This window comes from Urocampus carinirostris, chromosome 8 (genome assembly GCF_059441175.1).
Source record: "Urocampus carinirostris isolate Australia breed hairy pipefish chromosome 8, RoL_Ucar_1.0, whole genome shotgun sequence".
Classification (NCBI taxonomy): Eukaryota; Metazoa; Chordata; class Actinopteri; order Syngnathiformes; family Syngnathidae; genus Urocampus; species Urocampus carinirostris.
Window position 1 is genome coordinate 2,617,674 of NC_142356.1, and position 26,634 is coordinate 2,644,307.

The 26,634-nt window shown below is 42.3% G+C and overlaps 1 protein-coding gene across 1 annotated transcript; it reads left to right on the top strand.

Annotated features, from left to right (window-relative positions):
- The first annotated feature begins 1,792 nt into the window (after positions 1-1,792).
- LOC148360483 (cAMP-dependent protein kinase catalytic subunit alpha) lies at positions 1,793-26,164 on the top strand. The gene is made up of 11 exons (XM_088341326.1): positions 1,793-2,100; positions 5,232-5,293; positions 7,262-7,390; positions 9,215-9,313; positions 12,086-12,168; positions 13,553-13,679; positions 16,087-16,182; positions 16,253-16,375; positions 21,082-21,141; positions 21,204-21,308; positions 23,261-26,164. Exons 1-11 carry the CDS (start codon positions 2,055-2,057, stop codon positions 23,384-23,386), a joined length of 1,056 nt encoding a protein of 351 aa, XP_088197452.1. The 5' UTR covers positions 1,793-2,054; the 3' UTR covers positions 23,387-26,164.
- The last annotated feature ends 470 nt before the right edge of the window (positions 26,165-26,634 follow it).

Consider the following 26,634-nt stretch of genomic DNA (forward strand, 5'->3'; position numbering starts at 1 on the left):
TGGGTTCAAATCCAGCTCCAGACTTCCTGTGCGGAGTTTGTATGTTCTCCCCGTGCTTGCGTGGGTTTCCTCCGGGCACTCCGGTTTCCTCCCACGTTCCAAAAACATGCATTTCAGGTGAATTGGCCGCTCCAAATTGTCCCTAGGTGGGAATGAGCGAATGAGTTGTCTGTCCCTGTGTGCCCTGCAACCAGTTCAGGGTGTCCCCTGCCCACTGCCCGGAGATGGCTGGGATGGGCTCCAGCCCCCCCGCGACCCTAATGAGGATAAGCGGTACAGCTGATGAGATGAGATGAGACATACATAACGTACAAACAAATAAAAATAACTAGGTACAGAAAAATATAAACATATTAGAATAGATAAAAATATAAAAAGCAAATCAATAAACACCAATAAATTAATTACTACAAATAGATACCAATAAAAATCCTACTTTCGAACTCGTAAAAACAAAAACAAAAGTACAAATCATAACAAAAAACAAATACAAATAAATATAACATAAATATATACTAAAGGATTTTATCCGATTGACCATAAGTTACACGTATTCAGTTTAATGCAATAAAGATATTCACTGACTGTGCTTTAGTTCAATGTACAATAAAAGGTCAGGGAAGCCCAGGAGGCTTCCTTGGCACGCCCATGGGACGAGCCGAAACGCCATCATGCGGGGAGAAGATAGCCAATAAGAGAAAGCGAACGCTACCTGCAGAGGACACATAGCCAATTGGGGAATAGTGGGATGTCTTTGATTTGTTTGTTGAAATGTATAAATGATCCTGGGCAACTCGGATGGGGGCCGTCTCCTGTTGGTAGACTTAGTTCTGCTGATAGGAATAATAAACATCCGCCCTCGTGTGGAAATGTCGGCCTTCCTGGTCATTTCTCTCTCAGAACTTGAGCACGTATAGCTGTTGGATGAATGTAGCTTGTGTTTGGTTAGTGGAATCAGATAACTAATTCTAACAATTTGGTAAACTGTACATTTTGATAGTTTAATCCCAACGATACAAAAACGAACAAATAGATATATAAACAAACATGCTAGCGCTAACTATGCTAAAAGCGGAGTCGCCAACCATTAAAAACTAACTTGTTCCTCCAATAACATTGTCGACTCGTGATTTCGTGAATTCACTTCAACAACATTTTCAAAAACAACTTGTCCAGGAAACAAAAAGAAATACTAACCTCAAGATGAGAAATCTTCACCTTTTGGCTCTATTTTTGCACCTCCTCACCTTAGAACCCAAAATGGCGACGTTTCAGTGACGTCACGTATATATTGATACGGAAACGCCACTGATAACTATTTATTTTTTGGCTCTCGAGTCACAATGACACTTTTTATTCAATTTTATATTTTATTTGATCCAGTATCAATTTTGTTGTTTAAAAATATATAAAATCAACAATAAAATAAAACGGCCGGATTACGCATGCGCACTGTTCTGACCAACGTTTCTAAAAATAGCTCCTTCGTTGACGTCACTCGGCGATTGAGTCGCTCAGGGGCGCCAGGCAAATGGGGGAATAAACAGAAAAGAAGAGCGATTGTTTGTGGTGTTTTCTCAACGGGAGTCTTTAAATGACTATTTTATTTATATTTTCATTTTGAAAATGCTGTACCATCCTTTAGTCAAATCATGTTAGGTCAACGGCGGAGGAAAAATAGTAGTGACGTTCACCGCCGCCCCAATGTGGGCGGAGGGATACAAAGAGTGAAAGGATGACTACCAATCACAGCACACTGTTGACAATAGCCGGCCAATAGGGAGCCCGTCAATCAAAATGGGCGGGACATTCATCGAGTTGGAGTTCCGTCATCCAGCTCATCTTCTCGGACGTGGTGGGGGGGCAAGACTGATTTAAGACTGACATTAAACACCCGTTGGAGGTGTTTTTATTTTCTTTTTTTTTAAGGAGGAGGGAGTTTATTACATCAGCAACGCGGACGCCATTTGGTTTTATTTATTTCTCTGGAGGGGGGCGGCGGTCTTAGGAGGGGGTGTGGGGGGGGGTTCCTCGTCGACTGCCCGCTCGCCATTATGGGCAACGCGCCCACGGCCAGGAAAGGTGGCGAGATGGAGAGCGGTGAGTACATTTTATTTTTACACCTGAGCGTCACCTGGTGGCCGTACAAAGAACCAAAAACGGGGTAGAATTAGCCCGGGTTCACCCATGGCGAACCGCCTGCCGAAACGTCAGTATCCAACATGAGGAGCGTGGGCGAGATGAAAGCTGACAGCTGATTGGGGGAGGGCCGCAAAAGCCTGGCTTATTTCATGTATTTAACGTTTATTACTGTTAGGAATGAAATATTAAAATGTAGCGTTTACCAAATTGTTCGAATGAGTTATCTGACTCCATTAACCAAACACAAGCTACATTCACCTAACAATGCGCGCTCGTTTCTTGAGGGAAAAATGAAGAGACCCGGCATTTCCACACGGGGGCAGATTGAATTTCATTAGCAGTTTAACTAAGTGTACTTCGTCCAATATGGCCGAATTAGTGTCGTCGGAGTCTCTGGGAAGCCTTCTTCTCAAGTCCTTTAGCTTTTTCTTAACTCCCAATGGTGTGCCGGCTCCTCCCATGGGCGTGCCAGGGAAGCCCCCACGAGGGCTCCATCATCTCGGGGAAGAGCGCCGCGATGTCTGGATTACAGGGTTGGGTAGGGTTACTTGAACTGGATTACTTTTAATTACTTTTGGATGACTCCAATAGCAAATATGCTAATAAAAGACAAAAGAAACTGAATATGAATAAAATGATGACTCACAACACGTGGTAAGCTTTCTCTCCTGGCTTTGATCTCTTTGATCTCCGGCAAAACTAAGTTGAAATGCGAAAGAAACAAAATGAAAAGAAATCCAGACAGCTTGCCAACATCATTTTTGCCGTTCCATGTATTCCGTTACTCCCCAAGCCTGCACAAAATGGAGTCATTTTATTCATATTTAGTTTATTTTGTCTTTTAATAGCATATTTGGTATTGGAGTAATCCAAAAGTAATTGAAAGTAATCCAGTTAAGGTAACCCTACCCAACCCTGTAATCCAGACATCGCGGCGCTCTTCCCCGAGATGATCGAGCCCTCGTGGGGGCTTCCCTGGCACGCCCATGGGAGGAGCCGGCACAGTTAAAGTAACCCTACCCAACCCCAGTCTGGAATGAACCAAAACAACTTCTCCAAACAATGCCTGCCATCCTGCGTCAGAGTCCTGTTATCAACAGAACTAGACAAAACATTGCGCATTCGGATCAGCGTGACCTGAAGCCCGCTCAGTGGAAATCTTCCTTGCACTCAATAAATGTAACTTGTATTCAATCGTATAAAATCTTTTATAGTCAAATGTATAAAATCCTTCACTACTGTCGAGGATTGGCTTTTATACCTGTCAACCTCAGCCAGCTCAGCGCCTATTTACTCACTGCTAGACAAACTTTGTAGAATAAAAACCAAGATAATGTGAGAAAACAAGTTTATTTTATTCACCCCGAAAAAATCGACAATTATTTTAGCAGCTTTTTTAGTGTTTTTCCTACTTGCAGTAAATTCGGTGTTGCTTATGATACTTGGTCTTCCTGTATCCGAGGTGGGCTGTCAGGGCCTGCAAAGCCATCTCTACTGGCCCCAAACAGATCTGACTCACGTAATGCTAATTATATAAAACTCCGAATTGTCAGCTCTCTTATATTGCTTTTCCCCGGTTGCGCTGCTTCCAGATGTGTGCTTTCATATATAACGATTTAACTACTCATATTTCAGCCATTACTTGTTGCCAGGGTCAGGTTTCTACCTGGAGGCCTTCACAATCAGTTCTGCAGGCCCTGAGGCCTTACATCAGCGTCAATAAAGCTGTTCTTTGAGCCAATCAGATTCCGATTTCACGTCTGAGCGCCTGCTAGCTGGCGTGGGGGAAAATCCCCGGTTTCACAAACTATGATTGGCTAAGGGGGCGTCCAATTGTGCAATGCGCCCCAACCAGCTGGCCCCGACCGGCTGGCCTTGACCGGCTCGGTGGCCATAGAGTTGGGTGCCCGCCTCCGTTTTTGTTGTTTTTTGTCTGATCGTTCACATTTTCAACAAGTAGGCAATCTCCTGTGACTTTTAAGCCTCACTTGTTTGATTGCCATTAGAGAAGGCGTGACGTGCATTGTTAGCGGAAGTATTCATGGATGCTAACTAGCAATTTGAAAGTTATTGTGCTACCGGAGGAGGAACAGAGTTGTCACCCCCAAATAACAATTCAATCCAAAAACTCATTTTCCCTCCTATTGTATTTCTGCCGCGGTCTGTCGATTTTTACGCTACGCATGACGACATGGAAACGGAGCAGCCCTAAGAGAATTGAAGATGAAAGAATCGAAGGTTCGCAAGTTGGAGGAAGCTGAAAAACAAACACGTTTTGTTACTATGTAACCAATACTTCAATAAACCACAACTGCCGCTGTGTTTTTAAATACGGAAGAATGCTTGTCCTGTTGTCAGGACCAGAACGGAGACAGGACCCACTTGCGTGCGTTTCTCTTAGTTTTATTGGGAAGAAGGGAAAGGATAGTACACATGATCCGTAGATCGCAAGTTGCTCGGACGTGGAAGTGGTATTTCCGTGGCGAGCGATGGCGGTGTCGAGAACGGGAAAAAACAGGTCAGTAGCCGGGACAGGAGAGCAAAAAATGTGGTCGAGATCAGAAAAGGGGTCGGAGCCGGGAAACAGACGGGAACCAGAACAGGAGAGAGTCAGGGTCAAAAAGCTTGCCTAGCGTAAGCTGAGCTTCGCAGACGGACTGACAACCGGTGACAGAAAGACGGGGGTTTAAATAGTGACCGGGAGCCAATCAGAATCCGAGGCAGTTGGCACCCAAGGAGCGGGTACAGGTGCCTCGCATCAGTAATCATGACACTTGTGTTCTGTCTTTGTATTTCTTGATAATCGCATGCTTTGTTTCCATGGTTATCATGTTCAGCTTCTCGGTGAAGGATCACTGGAATTCTCGGAAGCCGTAGCGAATGAATGAAAGTTTGTTACACAATATTATGAACCGAACGGAGAAAGAAGTAGGCATCGTGGGAGGTAGTTCAGCCATAGACCGATAGGAGACAGTTTGGGACTTAAACCTGTTCAAGTATTATGGGTAATGGATGAATCCTTGCTCGAATAGAGAGAATGGAGACAATTTTCCCGTCATATAGCAGAATGTTTTTGTTTTCTTTTGCAGTCAAGGAATTCCTTGCTAAAGCCAAAGAAGACTTCCTAAAGAAGTGGGAAAACCCCGAACAGGTGAGAAAAAAAACGGACCCTTTATCAAACTTTGGATTTTGTCCCACAATGCACCTGAATTATTCGAGTACAATGATTTCTATGTCTTTGAAAAGTCCTAAAGTTTCAAGTTAACACTTTCATTTTGGGGAGGTTGACTCGGTAGCGGGTCATTTTGACCCAAAGACCATCATTGTATATTTTTATGTACAGTTTTTATGGAAGTGTGATACAAAACAGCATTAGATTTTTTTCCATCGGGGCCAATCTTGGAAAAGTCCTAAAGTTCCAAGTTAAAACATTCATTTTAGGGAGATTGACTCAGTAGCGGGTCATTTTGACCCAAAGACCATTATTTTGTACGGTTTAGATGGAAGTGTGATATAAAACAACATTTGATTTTTTTCCATCGTGGCCAATCTTGGAAAAGTCCTAAAGTTTCAAGTCAAAACGTTCATTTTGGGGAGGTTGAAGACCATCATTGTAAATTATTTTGTACAGTTTGCATGGAAGTGTGATATAGGATAGGTCAGAACATCTCAGATGTCATCTACCTCAGCACGGGCTCCCCCCAAGGCTGTGTCCTGAGCCCCTTGCTGTTCACCTTGATGACACACGACTGCGCCCCTAGGTCCGCCACAAACCACATCGTGAAGTATGCTGACGACACAACAGTGGTGGGCCTCATCAGGGACGACAACGACCTGGCCTACAGAGAGGAGGTGGAGCAGTTGGTGGCCTGGTGCAGGGACAACAGCCTGGTCCTGAATGTCGACAAAACTAAAGAGATCATTGTCGACTTTAGGAAAAACCAGCCCAACCGTGCCCCACTTTGCATCAACAACAAGGCTGTGGAGGTTGTCAGCAGTATCAAGTTCCTAGGGGTGCACATTACTAACAAACTCACCTGGTCCGTGAACACTGCATCACTGGTTAAGAGGGCACAGCAGCGCCTGTACTTCCTGCGGAGGATGAGGAGAGCCCACCTGCCCCCACCCTCCCTCATCACATTCTACAGGGGCACCATAGAGAGTATCCTGACCAGCTGTATCTCTGTGTGGTGTGGAGGCTGCAGCGCTACCGACTGGGGTAGCGTGAGGAGGGTAACGAGGACAGCAGAGAAAATAATCGGGACTACACTTCCCTCCATTCAGGACATTGGCCAGAAGCGCTGCCTATCCCATGCTAAGAACATTATCGGGGACCCCTCTCACCCCCATCATGGACTGTTCACTCTGCTAGCCTCTGGGAAGAGGTACTGCAGTGTGCGGTGCAGGACCACCAGGTTCCGCAGTAGTCTAGTCCCCCTGGCCATTAGACTGTTAAATGGTCAATCTAACATATAGTTAACCTAAATCTAAACGGCTGCTAATCTGACTTTTTGCACTACTGGCAGTTCTTTATAGCTTGCCACTCCTTGCACATTTGCTCTCTGCACTATTGTACTTACAGCGTTATTGTTAAAGTGTTAATGTTACTGTTTACCTGACTTGTTAACCTGAATGCCCATTTTGCACATCTGGTTAGCTACTCTTCTTGCACTATCGGCACTATGGTAAAATACTATACGTAGCCATAATACAATACAACTTTTACTTATATCTGTTCATTCGAGGAAACTGTGCGGGTCAGATGTATCGACATTTCGTTCTGTATACACGTGTACTAGAATGACAATAAAGTAGATCTGAATCTGAATCTGAATAAAACAGCATTTGATTTTTTTCATCGGGGCCAATCTTGGAAAAGTCATAAAGTTTCAAGTTAAAACATTCAGTATGGGGAGGTTGACTCAGTAGCGGGTCATTTCGACCCGAAGACAAATGTTATAAGTAGTCCCAAATCAGGGGGGTTTTGCATATTTCGTTCAAAGGTTATCTAATGTTAAAAATGGCATTTTCTTTGTAACTTTGCTAATCCTAAAACGTGTCGAGTGCCAAAAGTCCGTTTCAAAGAAAAGAAAGCATTCTCATTTTTCTCACGTGGCAGAACACTTCTCGCCTGGACGACTTTGAGAGGTTGAAGACGTTGGGGACGGGCTCCTTCGGCCGCGTCATGCTGGTGAGGCATCGAGAAAGCGGACAACACTACGCCATGAAGATCCTCAGCAAGCAGAAGGTCCGTCTTCTTCCAGAACTTTGCCAGGAACTCCTTTACCGTGTCTGGCCTGGTACAGCGGAGTAGCGGGTGGATGCAGGAATAGGAGGGGGCAGCAGATGAAATAAATGGAACTCATTTCAAACTCATTAAATTCCTGCCTGCGATGACCGTCTTGTCCTTAAAGGATTCGATTGGTTTATTATTTTTATTAATAGCCCCGATCGTTGAGCGGTTACGGCCATAGTCCTTCGAAAGGGTAACCAATCGTGTGTCTCCGTTGTATTTTCTGATGATAGCAATCTCGGTTTCCACAATTATCATGGTTGCAAGCACTCTTGATAATCGCAGGCTTCCTTTCCCTGGATGGCACGTTTTTACTTTCCCCTTTAGCATCACTGCAAACCATCTTGATAATTGCAAGCTTCGCTTCCATGGTTATCCTGTTTTTGCTTCTCCATTTATCATCAATAACAAAAAAATACAGTACAGATTCACTATGATATCGCCTACTTGCTAAGTATTTACAGAACACAAGATTATAAACAAAGAGTGAGAAAAGCATTGTGGGAAGTTTTTCCCGGTTAGCTCTCTTCAGCAGTTGGCTATCCTGTCGTGTCCATTGGTATATTCCCAGCTCGGCTGGTGTTTGTTGTCGTCTTATGCGCTTTTTGTTGTTGGTTCCTAGTTACCCTGGCTGCTTACTGCATGTTTTCGTTGGGGTGGCGCCGTTTTCCTGCCGATCTGTCCCAGTTTGCCCTGTCAGCAGCCAACTAGCCTTCCATGTCTATTTGTTTATACCTGGCTTGGTTCACGATTGTCGTCTTTTCAGTTTTTTGTTGTTGATTTCCAGTTACCCTGGCTGCTTACTGCATGTTTTCGTTGGGGCGGCGCCGTTTTCTCGCCGATCTGTCCCAGTTTGCCCTATCAGCAGCCAACTAGCCTTCCATGTCTATTTGTTTATACCTGGCTTGGTTCACGATTGTCGTCTTTTCAGTTTTTTGTTGTTGATTTCCAGTTACCCTGGCTGCTTACTGCATGTTTTCGTTGGGGTGGCGTCGTTTTCCTGCCGATCTGTCCCAGTTTGCCCTGTTAGCAGCCAACTAGCCTTCCATGTTTATTTGTACATATCTGGGTCGGTTTTTTGTTTGTTGGTTCCCAGTTACCCTGGCTGCTTACTGCATGTTTTTGTTCGGCCGGCCTCATGTTTTCCCGCCGATTGGTCCCAGTTTGCCCCTGTTAACAGCCAACTAGCCTTCCATGTCTATTTGTACTGTACATACTCGGCTTGGTTCGTTGTTGTTGTCGTCACTGTTTTTTGTTGTTGGTTCCCAGTTACCCTGGCTGCTTACTGCATGCTTTTGTTCGGCCGGCCTCATGTTTTCCCGCCGATTAGTCCCAGTTTGCCCCTGTGAACAGCCAACTAGCCTTCCATGTCTATTTGTACTGTACATACTCGGCCTGGTTCGTTGTTGTTGTCGTCACTGTTTTTTGTTGTTGGTTCCCAGTTACCCTGGCTGCTTACTGCATGTTTTTGTTCGGCCGGCCTCATGTTTTCCTGCCGATTGGTCCCAGTTTGCCCCTGTTAACAGCCAACGAGCCTTCCATGTCTATTTATACATACTCGGCTTGGTTTGTTGTTGTCGTCGTAACGGTTTTTTGTTGTTGGTTCCCAGTTACCCTGGCTGCTTACTGCATGTTTTTGTTCGGCCGGCCTCCTGTTGCTTTATCTCGGAAAATAATTGGAATATCACGATAAAATATGTCTAGATATTGTGCATGTTCTGGCACGCGTGTATACCTCCAAGGTCCCCCGACAAGATTCTATTTCTGTTGCCCATGCAGGTGGTCAAACTGAAGCAGATCGAGCACACGCTGAACGAGAAGCGGATCCTGCAGGCGGTCAACTTTCCTTTCCTGGTGCGCTTGGAGTATTCCTTCAAGGTGAGACGGAAAAGTGTGGGCAGGTGGCGCTCTCCCAGGTGAAATGTGTCCTCCCCTCGTGCTTGCTTGATCCACTTAAGTCCCTTGGATCCACCTTAAATGCCCTGCGCCTTGATCCCGACGGTAAACCTTATCCCAGGAGGCCGTCTGCGCTTCAAGAAACGAAGAAATCACGTGAAATAAGACGCACGGCGAAATTGGAGTTGCTATTGGACTGGACTGGCACCGTTGTAGTCGAGTAGTTTATCGTGGAGAGTGGCCTCTAGCGGCAAATTTGGAGAACTACAACAGCTGAGGGTACATTCAATTTGTTAAGAAATGGAGATTTGTGAAGGAAATACCAAAATGGCGATATAAGGAAGGTTTAAAAGAATATCTATCCATCTATCTATCTATTTAGACATCTATCTATATGTTTATTTAGACATGTATCTATCTATCTAAACATCTATCTAAACATCTATCTACCTACCTACCTACTTACCTATCTATCTAGACATCTATCTATATGTTTATTTAGACATGTATCTATCTATCTAAACATCTATCTACCTACCTACCTACCTACTTACCTATCTATCTAGACATCTATCTATCTGTCTAGACATCCATTTATCTAGACATCTATCTGTCTAGACATCTATCTATCTAGACATCTACCTACCTACCTATCTATCTAGACATCTATCTAGACATCTATCAATCTATCTAGACATCCATTTATCCAGGCATCTATCTATCTAGCTATATAACTAGACATCTATCTAGACATCTATCTATCTAGACATCCATTTATCTAGACATCTAACTAGACATCTATCTAGACATCTATCTATCTAGACATCTATCTATGTATCCATCTAGACATCTATCTATCTAGACATCTACCTACCTACCTATCTATCTAGACATCTATCTATCTAGACATCTACCTACCTACCCATCTATCTAGACATCTATCTAGACATCTATCAATCTATCTAGACATCTATCTAGACATCTATCAATCTATCTAGACATCCATTTATCTAGACATCTATCTAGACATCCATCTATGTATCTATCTAGACATCTACCTACCTACCTACCTACCTACCTACCTACCTACCTACCTACCTATCTATCTAGACATCTATCTATCTATGTATCTAAATATCCATTTATCTAGACATCTATCTAGCTACCTACCTACCTAGACATCTATCTAGCCATCGAGACGTTTATTTATCTTTCTAACTAGACATCTATCTAGACCTCTATCTAAACATCTATCTATCTATCTATCTATCTATCTATCTATCTATCTATCTATCTATCTATCTATCTATCTATCTATCTATCTATCTATCTATCTATCTATCTATCTATCTATCTATCTATCTATCTATCTATCTATCTATCTATCTATCTATCTATCTATATCTATCTATCTATGTAGACATCTAGACATCTATCTAGACAACTATCTATCTATATCTACATAATTTTGTCAACCTTCCTGCACCTGAAAATAGTCTATTTATCTAACTATGGTAGATAGATAGATAGATAGATAGATACTTTGTTCATCCCCGAAGGGAAATTCACATTTCCAGCAGCATCCCTGAGCTGAGAACAATAGAGAACAATCGAAAATAACACGGGAGCTGCTGGAGTGGCTGCCATTCGTGACGGCGCCGGAAGAAAAGATTCAATTTGAATCATTTACAAACAAACAAACAATTGAATCATGTACAAACAATTCATGTTTCAATAAGTGGAGTGTTAATAAAATGGGGGGAAAATAATTTCTGATACTGATATAACCAGGTAAAACTAATTTTAAGTTACCTGTCCAAATGAATGTTGTGCCATCTCACCTTTCCCACTCTCTCTCCTCTCACCTTTCCCACTCTCTCTCCTGCAGTTGACTTGCTGCTGCTCGCTCCTGAAACTAATACTTACCTCTTTGTGTATTGTGCAGTGTGCAAGCTTGTTGCAAAATATTCCTTGCGCTCAATGCACGAGTGGGAAGGAAAAAACACAAGTTGCAGCTGCAGTATAAGTCACATTTTTGGTGGAAGTGTATTTGATAAAATCCAAAACCAAAAATATACATGTCATCATGACAGATAAAAAAAAAAAAAAAAAAAAACAAAACAACGAGTGTCTATATCTATCTATCCATGGTATCTGTCTATCTATCTATCTATCTATCTATCTATCTATCTATCTATCTATCTATCTATCTATCTATCTATGGCATCTATCTATCTATCTATCTATCTATCTATCTATCTATCTATACATCCATCTAGACATCTAACTAGACATCTATCTATATCTATCTAGACATCTATCTATCTAACTAGACATCTATCTGACTATCTATCTATCTATCTATCTATCTATCTATCTATCTATCTATCTATCTATCTATCTATCTATCTATCTATCTATCTATCTATACATCCATCTAGACATCCAACTAGACATCTAACTAGACATCTATCTATATCTATCTAGACATCTATCTATCTATCTATCTATCTATCTATCTATCTATCTATCTATCTATCTATCTATCTATCTATCTATCTATCTATCTATCTATCTATCTATCTATCTATCTATCTATCTATCTATCTAAGAACTAAAATGGAAAAGCTGCGGGCACCATCTCGTAAGATCCTTTTTTCCTTTGTTTTAGTAGTTGATGATAAAAATGGTTGGACTTTTTGCATTTATTAGAATAGTTAACTTCAAAAAATCCATGATCTAATATGTGTCCAGGACAACAGCAACCTCTACATGGTGATGGAGTACGTCCCCGGTGGAGAGATGTTCTCGCATCTCCGGAGAATCGGCAGATTCAGGTGAGCGTCCCAAACCACTTTTGCAAACTCTTCTTTGTCTCTACAGGGGGTTCGTGCAGGTGCTTGAAATCCGTGAAAATGCTTGTTGCGTTCTCAAGGGTTGAAAAGTGCTTGGAAAACGTGTACATTGTTTACAACCAGATTAGAGGAAAATGTCACTCCAGGATAAATAGGTCAAAAGAGAAGAATAGAATGGCTAAAAGTGACAAGGTATCGTTACAGAGCTGGGGTGTCCAACTCCTATTATCTTAGTGGCCGTATGGTAGGAAAAACATTATCGAGGGGGCGGACGAGAAAGAGAGAGAGAGAGACGAAAAAGAGAAAAAGACAGGAAAAAGAGAGAGGAATAGAGAAAGCCATCGGTAAAGAAAGATAGTAATAGGAAAAGAGAGAGAGAGAGAGACAGGGAAAGAGCGAGAAAGAGAGAGAACAAAAAAGAGAGAGAGAAAGAGAGATTACTGGAGAGAGAGAGATAGAGGGCCAGAAAGTAAAAGAGAGAGATTGAAAGAGAAAAAGAGAACGCCAGAAAGAGAGAGAGTTATAGAGAGAGTAGGAGTGATAGAGGGGAGGTAAGAAAGAGAGAGAGAGGGAGAGACAGAGAACGAGAGGGAGAGACAGAGAACGAGAGGGAGAGAGAAAGAACAATAAAGAGAGGGAGAGAAAGAGATGGAAAGAGAAAAATAGAAAGTCAGAAAGCGAGAGAGGTATGGATAAAGTAAGTGATAGAAAGAAATTAAGAAAGAGGGAGAGAGGGATGAAAAGAGAAATCCAGAAAGAAGAAAGTATGGAGAGAATAAGAATGATAGAGACAAAGTAAGAAAGAGGGAGAGAACAATAAAAAGAGAGAGAGGGGGAGAGTGGGAAAGAGTGAGAGAACAAAAAAGAGAGAGAGGGAGAGAACTGGAGAGAGAGATAAAAATAAAGATTTAGGGAGAGAGAGAAAAAGAGAGAGATGGAAAGAGAAAAGGAGAATGCCAGAAAGAGAGAGGTATAGAGAAGGTAAGAGTGATAGAGAGAAGGTAAGAAAGAGAGAGAGATAAGTAGAGAGAGAGAGAGAGACAGAGAGGGAGATGGAGAGAGGGAAAGAGATGGAAAGAGAAAAAAAGAAAGTCAGAAAGAGAGAGAGCTATAGAGAGAGTAAGTGATAGAAAGAAAGTTAGAGAGAGAGAGGGATGGAAACAGAGAGAGAGGAAGAGAGTGAGATGGAAAAATAGAAAGAAAGAGAGAGAGAATAAGAATATTAGGGAGAAAGTAAGAAAGAGGAAGAGAGAAAAGAATCAAAAGAGAGAAAAAGAGAAAATATTTCTCCAGACCGGGCAGAGAGAAGCCCATGATCTTGGGGGGGCCGTGTCGAAGTCTGACTTTGTCTCCCTTGTTTTGTCAGCGAGCCTCACGCTCGGTTCTACGCGGCCCAGATAGTCCTGACCTTCGAGTACCTGCACGCTTTGGACCTGATCTACCGAGACCTGAAACCCGAGAACCTCCTGATCGACCAACAGGGCTACATCCAGGTAAAGGCGGCTCGGCCAATCGGGACTCTACGTTTCTTAGCTCCGCCTTTTTTGACGTTCCGAGAGGAAAACGAGCTGCTGTTTTAAATAGGCCCACTTGGGGGCGCCAAACCCAGGAGCTACTCCCAAAGCAACTGGAGCTGTATCTCTTTCATTTGCTCTCTCTCTCTCTCCGTCTGTTTTTTTTTCTTTCTCTCTTTTTCTCTGTCGTGCCACTTCTCTTGCACTCTCTCTATTTATCTTCCTTTCTCTTCTCTCTTCCTCTTTCTCTCCCTCTCTCTTTTTGTCTTTCTCTATTTGTTTCCTCTTCTATTTCCCTCCAACTTTCCCTGCTCTCTTCCTTGCTCTCCTTTTTTTTGTCTTTCTGTGTCTTTCCTTTTTCTTTCTTTCTTTCTCTTCTCTTTTCTGCTTTCTTTCTCTCTCTCTCTCTCTGTCTTTATCATTTTCTCTTTCTCCCTTTCTTTTTCTCTTCCTCTTTTTTCTTTCTCTTTTATTATTTTTTTCTCTCCCTCTTTTTTTCCATTTCTCTTTCTCTCTTTTTCTCTGTGTTCTCTCTTCCCCTTTCTCTCCCTCTCTCTCTCTTCATCTTTCTCTATGTTTCCTTTTCTATTTCCCTCTGATTTTCTTGTTCTCCTTTTTTCTGTCTTGCTGTGTCTTGCTTTTTTCTTTCTTTCTCTTCTCTTTTCTGCTTTCTTTCTCTCTATGTCTTTATCATTTTTCTTTCTCTTTCATTATTTTTCTCTCTCCCTCTTTTTTCCATTTCTCTTTCTCTCCTTTTCTCTGTGTTGCTACTTTTCTCACACTCTTTATCCTCTCTCTGTTTATCAGAAATGATTCTGTTCTCTCTTCCTCTTTCTCTCCATCTCTCTCTTCGTCTTTCTCTATTTGTTTCCTTTTCTATTTCCCTCTGATTTTCTTGATCTCCTTTTTCTCTCTTGCTGTGTCTTACTTTTTTCTTTCTCTTCCCTTTTCTGTTTTCTCTCTTCCTCTTTACCCCACTCTTTGTCTTTGTCTTTTTTTATCTCTCTTTCTTTTTCTCTTCCTCGCTCCTTTTTCTTTGTCTTTCATTATATTTCTCTCTCCCTCTTTTTTTCCATCTCTTTCTCTCCTTCCCTCTGTGTTGCTACTTGTCTCGCACTCTTCACCCTCTCTGTTTATCTTCCTTTCTCCTCTCTCTTCCTCTTTCTCTTCCTGTCTCTTTTTGTCTTTCTCTATTTGTTTCCTTTTCCCCTTTCCTCTTGACATCTCTTTCTTGCTCTCTTTTTTATCTCTGTCAGTGTCTTTCTTTTTGTCTTTCTCTTTCTCTTCTCTGCTTTCTCTCTCTCTCTTTATCATTTTCTCATTCTCCCTTTCTTTTTCTCTTCCTCACTCTGTTTTCTTTGTCTTTTATTATTTTTCTCTCTCTCCCTCTTTTTTCCATTTTTCTTTCTCTCCTTTTCTCTGTGTTGCTACTTCTCTCGCGCTCTTTACCCTCTCTGTTTATCTTCCGTTCTCTTCTTTCTTCCTCCTTCTCTCCTTCTCTCTCTTCTTCTTTCTTTATTTGTTTCCTTTTCTATTTTCTTCTGATTTACTCTGATCTCCTCTTTTCTCTCTTTCTGTGTCTTGCTTTTTTTCTTTCTCTTTCCTTTTCTGTTTTCTCTCTCTCTCTTTACCCCGCTCTCTTTGTCTTTATCTTTTTTTCTCTACCTTTCTTTTTCTCTTCCTCGCTCTTTTTTCTTTGTTTTTCATTATATTTCTCTCTCTCTCTTTTTTTCTGTCTTCCTACTTCTCTCGCACGCTTTACCCTCCCTCTGTTTATCTTCCTTTCTCTTTTCTCTTCCTCTTTCACTTCCTCTCTCTTTTTGTCTCTCTCTATTTGTTTCCTTTTCTCTTCCCCTCTTGACATCTCTTCTTTGCTCTCTTTTTTATCTCTGTATGTGTCTTTCTTTTTTTCTTTCTTTCTCTTCTCTTTTCTGCTTTCTCTCTCTCTCTGTCTTTATCATTTTCTCACTCTCCATTTCTTTTTCTCTCCCTTGCTCTTTTTTCTTTCTCTTTCATTTTTTTCTTCTTTTTTCTCCATTCCTCTTGCTCTCTTTTTCTCTCAATTTATTTGTTGCTCTCTTTCTTTCTTACAGTCTGTCTTTCTCTCCCCTCTCTTTTTGTCCTTCTCTCGCTTCCTATTTTTATCTTTACCTTTGTCAGGTGAGCTCAAATCGGGGTCATGTGATCAAACTTTCTTGTCTTAGTTAAACGTATTTTGTACTAGCTGAAGGCTCTTGATTTCGCACTTCGGGGGACCGGAGAGTAGGGCATTACAGTCATCGAGACGGGAGCATGAATTCTAATCTCGGAATCAGACTGGGGCAGCATGGGGCGAAATTTAGCAACGTTGCCAAGATGGATTTGTTTTTTTTTTCTTCCCGCTCAGGTGACCGATTTTGGCTTTGCTAAACGTGTCAAGGGCAGGACCTGGACACTGTGTGGCACCCCTGAATATTTGGCCCCTGAAATCATCCTCAGCAAGGTAAACGCTCTCATACAGTACAGCCGTACAGGTGGAACGGAATCCGTTTGGATTTTGCTCGCTCTTTTAGGGATATAACAAAGCGGTGGACTGGTGGGCACTGGGCGTACTGGTCTACGAGATGGCGGCCGGCTACCCTCCTTTCTTTGCCGACCAGCCCATTCAGATCTACGAGAAGATCGTTTCGGGGAAGGTACGGCAGACATTTTGGATTGTACGGCGACCCCTAGTGGTGGCAAAATGTTTTGTTATTTAGCGATTTGAATAATACGAAAAAATTGCAATAACTATCATTTAAGATTTAGATATTTGTTGTTAGGCACAGCTGAGCCCCAAATGTGATGGTCTACTTTTTTTTCCACTGTTTCCTTCTTTAGCTGTTCATGTTAGCGGCTTGGCTGCAGGCTATGGTTCGCCACTACTGTATTGTTGGAAGCTCCTGCTTTATCCTTCAGTGATACTCGTCTTCACAGCTGGTCATGCAAGCGAACAGCGCTAAGTTTAATGATTCAGGCATCTTCTACTTTTTTTCCACTGTTTCCTTCTTTAGCCGTTCATGTCAGCCACTTGGCTGCAAGCTATGGTTTGACACTATAGTTGGAAACCCCTGCTTTATCTTTCAGTGTCACTCGTCTTCACAGCTGGTCATGCAAGCGAACAGCGCTTAGTTCGATGATTCGGGCATCTTCTGCTTTTTTTTCCACTGTTTCCTTCTTTAGCCGTTCATCTCAGCCACTTAACTGCAGGCTATGGTTTGACAATATAGTTGGAAGCTTCTGCTTTATCCTTCAGTGTCACTCGCCTTCACATCTGGTCATGCAAGCGAACAGCACTAAGTTTAATGATTCAGGCATCTTCTGCTTTTTTCCACTGTTTCCTTCTTTAGCCGTTCATCTCAGCCACTTGGCTGCAGGCTATGGTTTGACAATATAGTTGGAAGCTTCTGCTTTATCCTTCAGTGTCACTCGCCTTCACATCTGGTCATGCAAGCGAACAGCGCTAAGGTTAATGACTCGGGCATCTTCTGCTTTTTTTCCACTGTTTCCTTCTTTAGCTGTTCATGTCAGCCACTTAACTGCAGGCTATGGTTTGACAATATAGTTGGAAGCTTCTGCTTTATCCTTCAGTGTCACTCGCCTTCACATCTGGTCATGCAAGCGAACAGCGCTAAGGTTAATGACTCGGGCATCTTCTGCTTTTTTTCCACTGTTTCCTTCTTTAGCTGTTCATGTCAGCCACTTAACTGCAGGCTATGGTTCGACACTATAGTTGAAAGCTCCTGCTTTATCCTTCAGTGTCACTCGTCTTCACAGCTGGTCATGCAAGCGAACATCGCTAAGTTCGATGATTCGGGCATCTTCTGCTTTTTTTCCACTGTTTCCTTCTTTAGCCGTTCATGTCAGCCACTTGGCTGCAGGCTATGGTTTGCCACTAGTTTCTATTTTAATGTTAACTTCTACTTCGTCCTTTAGCATCACCTGCCTTCAACTGCTGAGTCTTGTCATTCAGGCATCTTATGCATATTTTTTGACCTTTTTTCCTTCTCTAGCCACACCACTAGGCTACGGCTTTCTTCTATCGTTATCGTGTGGATTTGGATTGATGGAGTTCGTATTATTTAGTCTCCTGCTTCTTTGGTTTTTGGTCTTCAAGTGTCAGATGAATCTGTTGCTGGTGAGGTGCCATAAGGTTTAATAGTACCTATCTGTTCTTCTATATTTTAAACCACGTGTGTCAAACACCCGGCCTGCGGGCCACGTCCGGCCCGCCGTGTAATCATATCCGGCCCATAAAGACCATTCGACATTATTGTTATTAATGACCCGTTAATATAAACAACGCCGTCTCGTCATATTTCTTTATATATGACGTATACTATACCATATACCAGGGGTCTGGAACGTATGGCTCGCGAGCCAAAAATAGCTCTTTCTATGAGTACCTATGGCTCAAATTGAATCGCATGCAAATTTATCTCCATCTGGTTCAAAACTTGAGCCATCGATCCTGTTCAGATACAGTGGAACCTGGGTTCTCGACCATAATCCGTTCCAGAACCCTGTTCGAGAACCTATTTGTTCAATCACCGAAATCATTTTTCCCATTAAAGAGAATGTCAATCGTTTTAATCCGTTCCCTGAATGTTTACCATGAACGTAAACATGAAGCTAACCCAGGCTAATCGTACGTTCGCGTTAGCGTCATCTTCCGTACGAGAGATTACTGTTGGAATTAAATACATATATTTATCCTACAGTTGACATTAATATGCTATAAGTGTTCTCAGCCCTTTTTGTATAGTTTTCAGCCGTAAACTGTTCTTCAAGGCCATGAGTTGTTTTTTGTTCAGTCTGTCTCACATTCCAGTGGGTGCACCCTGACCTGGAATAATCTGTGCATGCCATAACTCAAGTTGTTTTTCACCAAGAACCTTAATAATTAGAAGGAAGGGATCGGGGATTTCTTCAGAGTGAGGAGGAGATTTGTAACAGCCCGGTCTCCGCCGCTCTCATTATAATGATTAATAAAATGACCGATTCTGTACGTCTTCTTTTATTTCAGAGCGTTTTATTAAAAATGTTGGGGACTTAAACCTAACAATGACGCTAACATGAACGTGTAAAAATAAAAAAATCAGGTCGTTTACACGTCATTTAGCACCACAAGTGGCTAGCGCTTCATTGGAAAGGGGGCTCAATTTTGGGCTCAGTTCCAACACCCTGAATGTTTACCTCGACTCATAAAGCTAACCCAGGCTAATCGTACGTCCGCGTTAGCATAATCTTACGAAAGATTACGCTAACACGAACGTGTAAAAAAAAAAGATAAAGAAAATAATTATAAATAGGATTTCTTACCTTTGTGGTGGTCAGCAGAAGGCGCAGGCAAGATCGGAAACTCGCACACCTCTTTTATATTAAGCTATCATTTCTTTCTTAAATGCAATAGTTGTACGCACTACTCTTCTTTTTCAGCTGTAGCAACTTTGCTCTTGCACCGGCCTTCTTCGGAGGCATAGTTAGGGGCTAAAACACTCCGTTCACCGATATTAAAAGCGAAAGGGGGTGGGGGGTATTTTGTAAGGTTTATTGTTCTATATTCTTTATCAATGATCCATTATCTGTTATCGGCCAAATCATAATACGCTACAATGCCAAGTGGCCGAGACACTTGCTCTCAGCCAAGAGGCCGAGTCAAGGTCCTAGCTGATTTATACAGTCAAGGTGTCGCACAAAAAGAACTCGTTTTGGCTGTACAACGCGAAAGAATCCTTTCTATAAAAGCTCACTCTATAATCTGTGTTCAGATACCTTATGATGAAATCCACAGAACAAACTGTAAACACGGCAAAAGACCGGAAAATAACTTCAAGTGATTTGATTGGGTGAGTTGGAGGGATGGGTGGAGCTATGCAAAAAGTGCAAGCCCTACTCCGTCTGCGCCAAAGGTAAGCGCATCAGGCTCTCAGAATCTCGTGAGGTTTTTTACAAAATCATTTGTGTAGCATTTTCCTAATTCTACTTTTGACAGGAGATATATTAAGGAGAGCAAAATCTTTTGGGATAGTGAAGTTTTTTTGGAATATATACATAGACAGAGGAGCAAAGGAATTTGAATGTTAAGTTGTATCATTTAACAAGATATTTTTATTTACAGCAAAATAAGAAATACTGTATAAGTGATTTAAGCCATAAATGGAATATTCTTGTCTGTTTTGATTCCTATTTATGTTCCAAAAACATTCAGTGGCCGACATGAACGGCTAAAGAAGGAAACAGTTTCCTTACGGGTCTGAGCGTTCACACAAAGTCGGTGAGCAAGGCTTGAAACAACAGTGAGCGACGGCAATCATTCTCCCTTTCTTTTTCTCTTCCTCACTCCGTTTGCTTTGCCTTTCATTATTTTTCTCTCTCCCTCTTTTTTTCTATTTTTCCTTCTCTTTCTCTCTGTCTTGCGACTTCTCTCGCACTGTTTAAACTCCCTCTTCCTTTTTCTTCTCTCTTTCTCTTCCTCTCCCTCTATCTCTTCATCGTTCTCTATTTGTTACATTTTCTCTTTCCCTCTGACTTTTTCTGATCTTTTTCTCGCTCTCCTTTTCTCTCGCTCTCTCTCTCTCCATTTCTTTTTTTCTTTCTTTCTCTTCTCTTTTCTGCTTTCTCTCCCTCTATCTCTTCATCGTTCTCCATTTGTTACATTTTCTCTTTCCCTCTCCTCTGACTTTCTCTGATCTTTTTCTTGCTCTCCTTTTCTCTCTCTCTCTCTCTCTCCATTTCTTTTTTTCTTTCTTTCTCTTCTCTTTTCTGCTTTCTCTCTCTCTGTCTTTATCATTTTCTCATCCTCCATTTCTTTTTCTCTCCCTCACTCTTTTTTCTTTCTTTTTCATGTTTTTCTTTCTCATTTTTTTCTCCATTTCTCTTGCTCTCTTTTCTCTCTCTTTCTTTCTTACATTCTGTCTTTCTCTCCCCTCCCTCTCTCTTTTTTTCCTTCTCTTGCTTTTTCCCACATTTCTTTCTTTTCTTTTTTTTCTGGCTTTTTTCTAAATTTTTCCTTCTTTTTTTCCTCTTCCTTTTGTTTCTTTTTTTCTCAGCTTTTCACTCCTTTTTCATTTTGGTATTTTTTTCTTTTTTGTTCTATATCTCCCTTGCTTTAAGTCATTTTGTGCATCATTTTACATCATATTTGGTCATGTTGGGATGAAAGAAGCAAAAACAACCCGAAGAGCCGTTTAGGACCCGAAAGAGCCGGTTCCTTTTAGCGAGCCGAGCCAAAGGAGCCGGTTCTCGACAAACTCAACTTACTCAACTTCGTTCTCCTTCGACTCGACTTCAAAATATCGCATTTAGGACACAACGTCAGGGGAACCCGCGTACTCTAGAGTGACAAACTCATTCTTCTCAGGTGCGTTTCCCGTCCCACTTCAGCTCCGACCTGAAGGATCTCCTGAGGAACCTGCTCCAGGTAAAAACCGAATCCGCCGAGGCGTTTTTTTCCCGTTCTTCTGACGGAAATTTTTTTCTCAGGTGGATCTGACCAAACGTTACGGGAACCTCAAGAACGGGGTCAACGATATCAAGGGACACAAGTGGTTTTCCACCACCGACTGGATCGCCGTTTACCAGAAGAAAGTAAGACCGGATTCCTTCAAAGTCACACACCAGGTTTTAGGAAGAGTGGGAAATATTTCAGACTCGTCTCGTCTTAGTATAAGAATTACGGTAATTCTCGGTCCCTGCTGCGCAGAAGCAAGGAAGTCCCCTTGTTTCTGTCCCGGCCTCGCCCGCACTCTAACTAAGCACAATTACACATACTTGAAGTTGGGGGTGACAAGCAGGCGGCCCGCGGGCCAGATCAGGTCCGCTAAGGGATTGAATCCGGCCCGTGAGACAATGCCGAGGGAAGCGCAAGAGAAAAACAAGCTGCAGGTTGAGATATGTCCACTTGATGTTGCCAAAGCCAGGTGCCTCTATCAAACGCTGTACTAGTATTTCTCTCTCTCTCTCTCTCTCTTTCTCTCTTTCCCCGTCTCTCTTTCCCACGTCTCTGTCTCTCTGTTTCCCCTGTCTACCTTTCCCCTGTCTCTCTCTCTCTTTCTCTCTCTCTCTTTCTCTCTCTCTCTTGCTTTCCCATTCTCTCTTTCTCCCGTTCTCTCTTTTTGTTCTTCTCCTTTCTCTTCTTCACCCTTTCTCTCTTTCTATTTCTCTTAGGATTACTCTCACAAAGACGCTGTACTTGTATTTCTTTCTCACTCTCTTTCTCTCTCTTTTCCCCCTTTTTTCTCTTTCTTTGTTCCTCCTCTTTGTCTTTGAAAAAACCTTCTTTTGCTATCTCTTCCTTTTTTCCTTTTCTCTCTCTTTTCTCTCTCCTCTCTCTCTCTCTCTTGCTTTCCCCTTCTCTCTTCCTTCTCTCTTTCTATTTCTCTTTGGAATTCTCTTTCTTTCTCTCTCTTTCCCTCCTCCCTTTTCTCTTACTCTATATCCCTCCCCGTCTCTTTCTCTTTCTCTGTGTCTTTTTACCTTCTTTTGCTATCTCTTCCTTTTTTTCCTTTTCTCTCTCTCTCTTTTTTCTCTCTCTCTTGCTTTCCCCTTCTCTCTTTCTACCCTTCTTTCTTTCTCTCCTCTTTGCTTTCCTTCTCTTTTTCTTTTCTCCCTTTCTTTCCCCTCTCTCTCTATTTCTGTATTTCTCTTTTTCTCTCTTTTTTTTCTCCCAATCTCTCTCTCTTTCTCCCTTTCCATCTTTCTGCACTCTCTCCTTTTCTCTCCCGTTCTTTCTCATATTTCTTTCTCTAATTTTTTTCTTTCACTCTAATCTACTAGTCCGGCTCCCGAGAGTTCAAGAGTTAGGCGCCTTCTTCCTCGGTGGTAACAAGTGGCCGAAAAAAAGCGTTCCGACCATTTTCTCAACCGCATGGAGCTCTCTTATTCCTCTTTCATTCAAAAGAAATTTTGAACGGACACACAAGATATTAAATAGAAACGGCAAAGTTCTTAGCGCGCTGGAGATACAGTATAAAATGTTTACACACAAAGTAGGAAGAGGAAGCGGATTTCTTCTTCTGGGTGGATGCTGGGTGAGCTCTCACAGCGCCACACGCCGGTAGTGGTGGAAAGAAGCACTACAGTAATGTCCTGTTCTCGGAAAAAGGTGCACACGATACAAAATACAGCAATGTCTGGATATTTTTCGACCCAAAAAGATCGTATCTCTTTTTATTGTAAGTCGAATCCTAAATATTTTTGTGCCTATTTATCCTGATCCACGTTTCAGTTTTTTCCTCTTTAAAGTCTTCATGATGTTTACCTTGGAGTGCATACGATGTTTGATATAACGATTAAAAACAATTCAATTCTTCGCACCTTAAACAAAAAAATCGCAGGAATTCCAAAGTGTGTTTTATTGAGATCACAAGACATGGAAAAGTACCGGTATGTTGAGACAAAAGACAAAAGACCATCCCTCTGGAAAAGTACCAACACCTTTAAACAGAAACAGGAAGACTAAGAAGGAAGTGATTAGAAATACACACCTTGAGCAAATACGTTTAAGCCTACTTGACAGCGTTTGCCGTCTTCTCCGGCAGGTGGAAGCTCCGTTCGTCCCCAAATTCAAAGGCCCGGGCGACACCAGCAACTTCGACGACTACGAGGAGGAGGACGTCCGCGTTTCCTTCAACGAGAAGTGCGGCAAGGAGTTTGCGGAGTTCTAAATCGGGGACCTTCAGGGACGAGGGGGAGTCCACTCGGGGGTACGACTCCCGCGTTCGTTTTCTTTTTCGGGGCCCACCCGGCGAGTCCGCGTCCTCCCGTCTCCACGGCGACCACTCTTCATGAAATCGGGCGGCGGGAGACATCCAGTTCCGTCCCCGTATCTCAGGTTTCCGACGGGGACGTTCCACGCGTTGGGCCCACCTGGGAATGGAAATTTCCGGTCGGGAGTCTAAAGGAACAAAAAAGGGAATATTCGATTGGCGTCTTCCACAATTTTAGGATTTATGTCTCCCGAACCCGGGTCTCACCCGCTCTGCATGTTTTTTCGGGGTTCGTCCGTCTCGTTTCTGTCCTTTTTCTCCATCGATTTCTTTCTTTGAAATCGACTTCTCGGCTCGATCCGTCGGCGTTTCTTTCTTTCCCTTTTCTTTTCCGAGTGGATAGAAAACAAAAAAGCATTCCGTCGATTTAGTTGGCGAGGCAAACACGGGTCCCCGGGCTTCATTTTGTCCCCCACACTACGGAAAACGGGATCCGGGCAATGTCGACACCAAGCGAGATCTTAGAAAAGAAGAACCGGAATCGGCGTCGGATCGTGTAAAGAAACCGAACGAGGATTTCCAGAATTCAAGGACATCAAAGTTACGCCGATGCGATCTCGGCTACTAAAACTAAACTGAACAGAACGTGAAAGAGAAAAAAACGCAGGCCGTGAAGGAACACAAACTAACTGACCAAAACAGGAAAGAAAGTGAGCTATATATTGGAATACAGCCGGTTACTGACTGACCAAAACAGGAAAGAAAGTGAGCTATATTGGAATACAGCCGGGTACTAACTAACCAAAACAGGAAAGAAAGTGATCTATGTTGGACTACCGCCGGGTACTAACTGACCAAAACAGGAAAGAAAGTGATCTATGTTGGACTACCGCCTGGTACTAACTGACCAAAACAGGAAAGAAAGTGAGATATGTTGGAATACCGCCGGGTACTAACTAACCAAAACAAGAAAGAAAGTGATCTATGTTGGAATACGGCCGGGTACTAACTAACCAAAACAGGAAAGAAAGTGATCTATGTTGGAATACCGCCGGGTACTAACTGACCAAAACAGGAAAGAAAGTGATCTATGTTGGACTACCGCCGGGTACTAACTGACCAAAACAGGAAAGAAAGTGATCTATGTTGGAATACCGCCGGGTACTAACTGACCAAAACAGGAAAGAAAGTGATCTATGTTGGACTACCGCCGGGTACTAACTGACCAAAACAGGAAAGAAAGTGATCTATGTTGGAATACCGCCGGGTACTAACTGACCAAAACAGGAAAGAAAGTGATCTATGTTGGACTACCGCCTGGTACTAACTGACCAAAACAGGAAAGGAAGTGAGATATGTTGGAATACCGCCGGGTACTAACTAACCAAAACAAGAAAGAAAGTGATCTATGTTGGAATACAGCCGGGTACTAACTGACCAAAACAGGAAAGAAAGTGAGATATGTTGGAATACGGCCGGGTTCTAACGGAACAAAACATGAAAGGGAGTGAACACTAGGAAACGCATGTATAGAACAGCGGCATGATGTTCCAGCTCATCAGAACATAACATTAAAGTTAGACAACACAACGGGCTTTCCCACACAGGCGCATAACAATATAAATCTGGCAAACTAACTCTGAACAAGACATGAAAGAAAACAACGCAAGAGACGTTGGAACCCTCACTCGTTTTTTTTAAATGTTTTCATAATCTTGGTAGAGTATATATAAATATAAAATACATTAAACACACCTTAACACAAGCCTCTACAACACTGGATGTACATGAACAAAACATGAAAGGATTGAGAGGTCATATTAAATCATAAATGAGCTCTAACTGAACAAAACATCCAAGGGAGATACAGTCACATGTGGACTGAACAAACTGTATGTTCCTACATCAACTAGCTCCTACTAAACAAAACATGAAAGTAAGATAACACGGAAAAAAAACAGAATACCATAACGGCAAGTCCAAGAAGTATAAAACATGCACACTGGCTAGCTCTAACTGGACAAAACATGAAGAGAACGCAGGATGTATTGGAACAGTAACCAACTGAACAAAACATGAAAATACTGCAGGATGTCAGCTGTGAATAGAACACTAACAAAAAGTGCCAAGAAGAAACATACATCAATTTGTAACACTAACTGGCTCCAACAGACAAAAACATGAAAGATAGAATGAATGTTGGTGGAAGAATAACTAACTGAACAAAACAGAAAGAAGGATTTGTCCTCAACCTATTGACAGAACAATAACAAAAGTGCCAAGACGACAAGAACATGAAATTTTTGGACCACTAAATGGCTCTAACTGAACAGAACATGAAAGGGGGCCCACGCAGGGTATCTGCGATGCATCGACCTGGACAAGAACATGAAATTTAATGAAGGCATACTCATCAGCAGCATCTAAACACAAACAGGAAAGCAAAACAACGTAGGGTATGTTGGAACTCTAACTGAACAAAACATGAAAGTACAGAACATGACTCAGTGCTGTGTAACAAAGTCACGTACGATGATGGACCTTAATGCAGCGCCCCCTAAGGGGCTATAAGGGAATTGCGGCTCAGCGGCGGATCCTGTCATTTCTTTTCACACACAGTAAATAAACAACACAAGGAAGTCACGGAAGAAGCATAAACAAAAAATGGAAAAAAAACAGTCACATTTTTTGGCAGAGAAAATAGGATTCCAATAAAGTTGTATGTTCATTAGGAAATGTTTTGAAAAGTGTTTTTTTTGAGGGGAAAGCGGGGAGAATATTTCCTGGACGTCTTCTGTCAAATATTACGGCTGAACCGGAACAGGATCAGGACCCAAACGCGTGACGTTTTTCACACAAGCCCTTTATTCTACGGGAAATGGGGAGTCATGCACGTTAGGCAGCGGTCTGGCGTGGAAAGACAGGAAGCCAGAGACCGACGAGATCGATACCGATTGCCCGAGCAGATATCGGACAGATGGGGTCGATACCGGACAGGACGGGACAGACAGACAGGATAGATAATGAAACAGGATATCGAAAATAAACAAGTCGGGAACGAAAACTGGAGAGAATAAGAAATAGGAAGAAAATTGACAGGAAACTCGAAACCGGTACTAAAAAGGACAAAAATAAACGGGAACAATACCGGACAGGGAATAGCAACAGGAAAACAGGATCGAGTCAGAATCCACGTCTTGCGGGGA

What these genes read in the sequence shown, in the direction of transcription:
- LOC148360483 (XM_088341326.1), top strand. Translation starts at nt 2,055, where the DNA reads ATGGGCAACGCGCCCACGGCCAGGAAAGGTGGCGAGATGGAGAGCG. An exon ending in AGAAGATCGTTTCGGGGAAG is followed by an intron (nt 16,376 to 21,081) that starts GTACGGCAGACA and finishes CATTCTTCTCAG; the next exon opens with GTGCGTTTCCCGTCCCACTT. An exon ending in TCGCCGTTTACCAGAAGAAA is followed by an intron (nt 21,309 to 23,260) that starts GTAAGACCGGAT and finishes CTTCTCCGGCAG; the next exon opens with GTGGAAGCTCCGTTCGTCCC.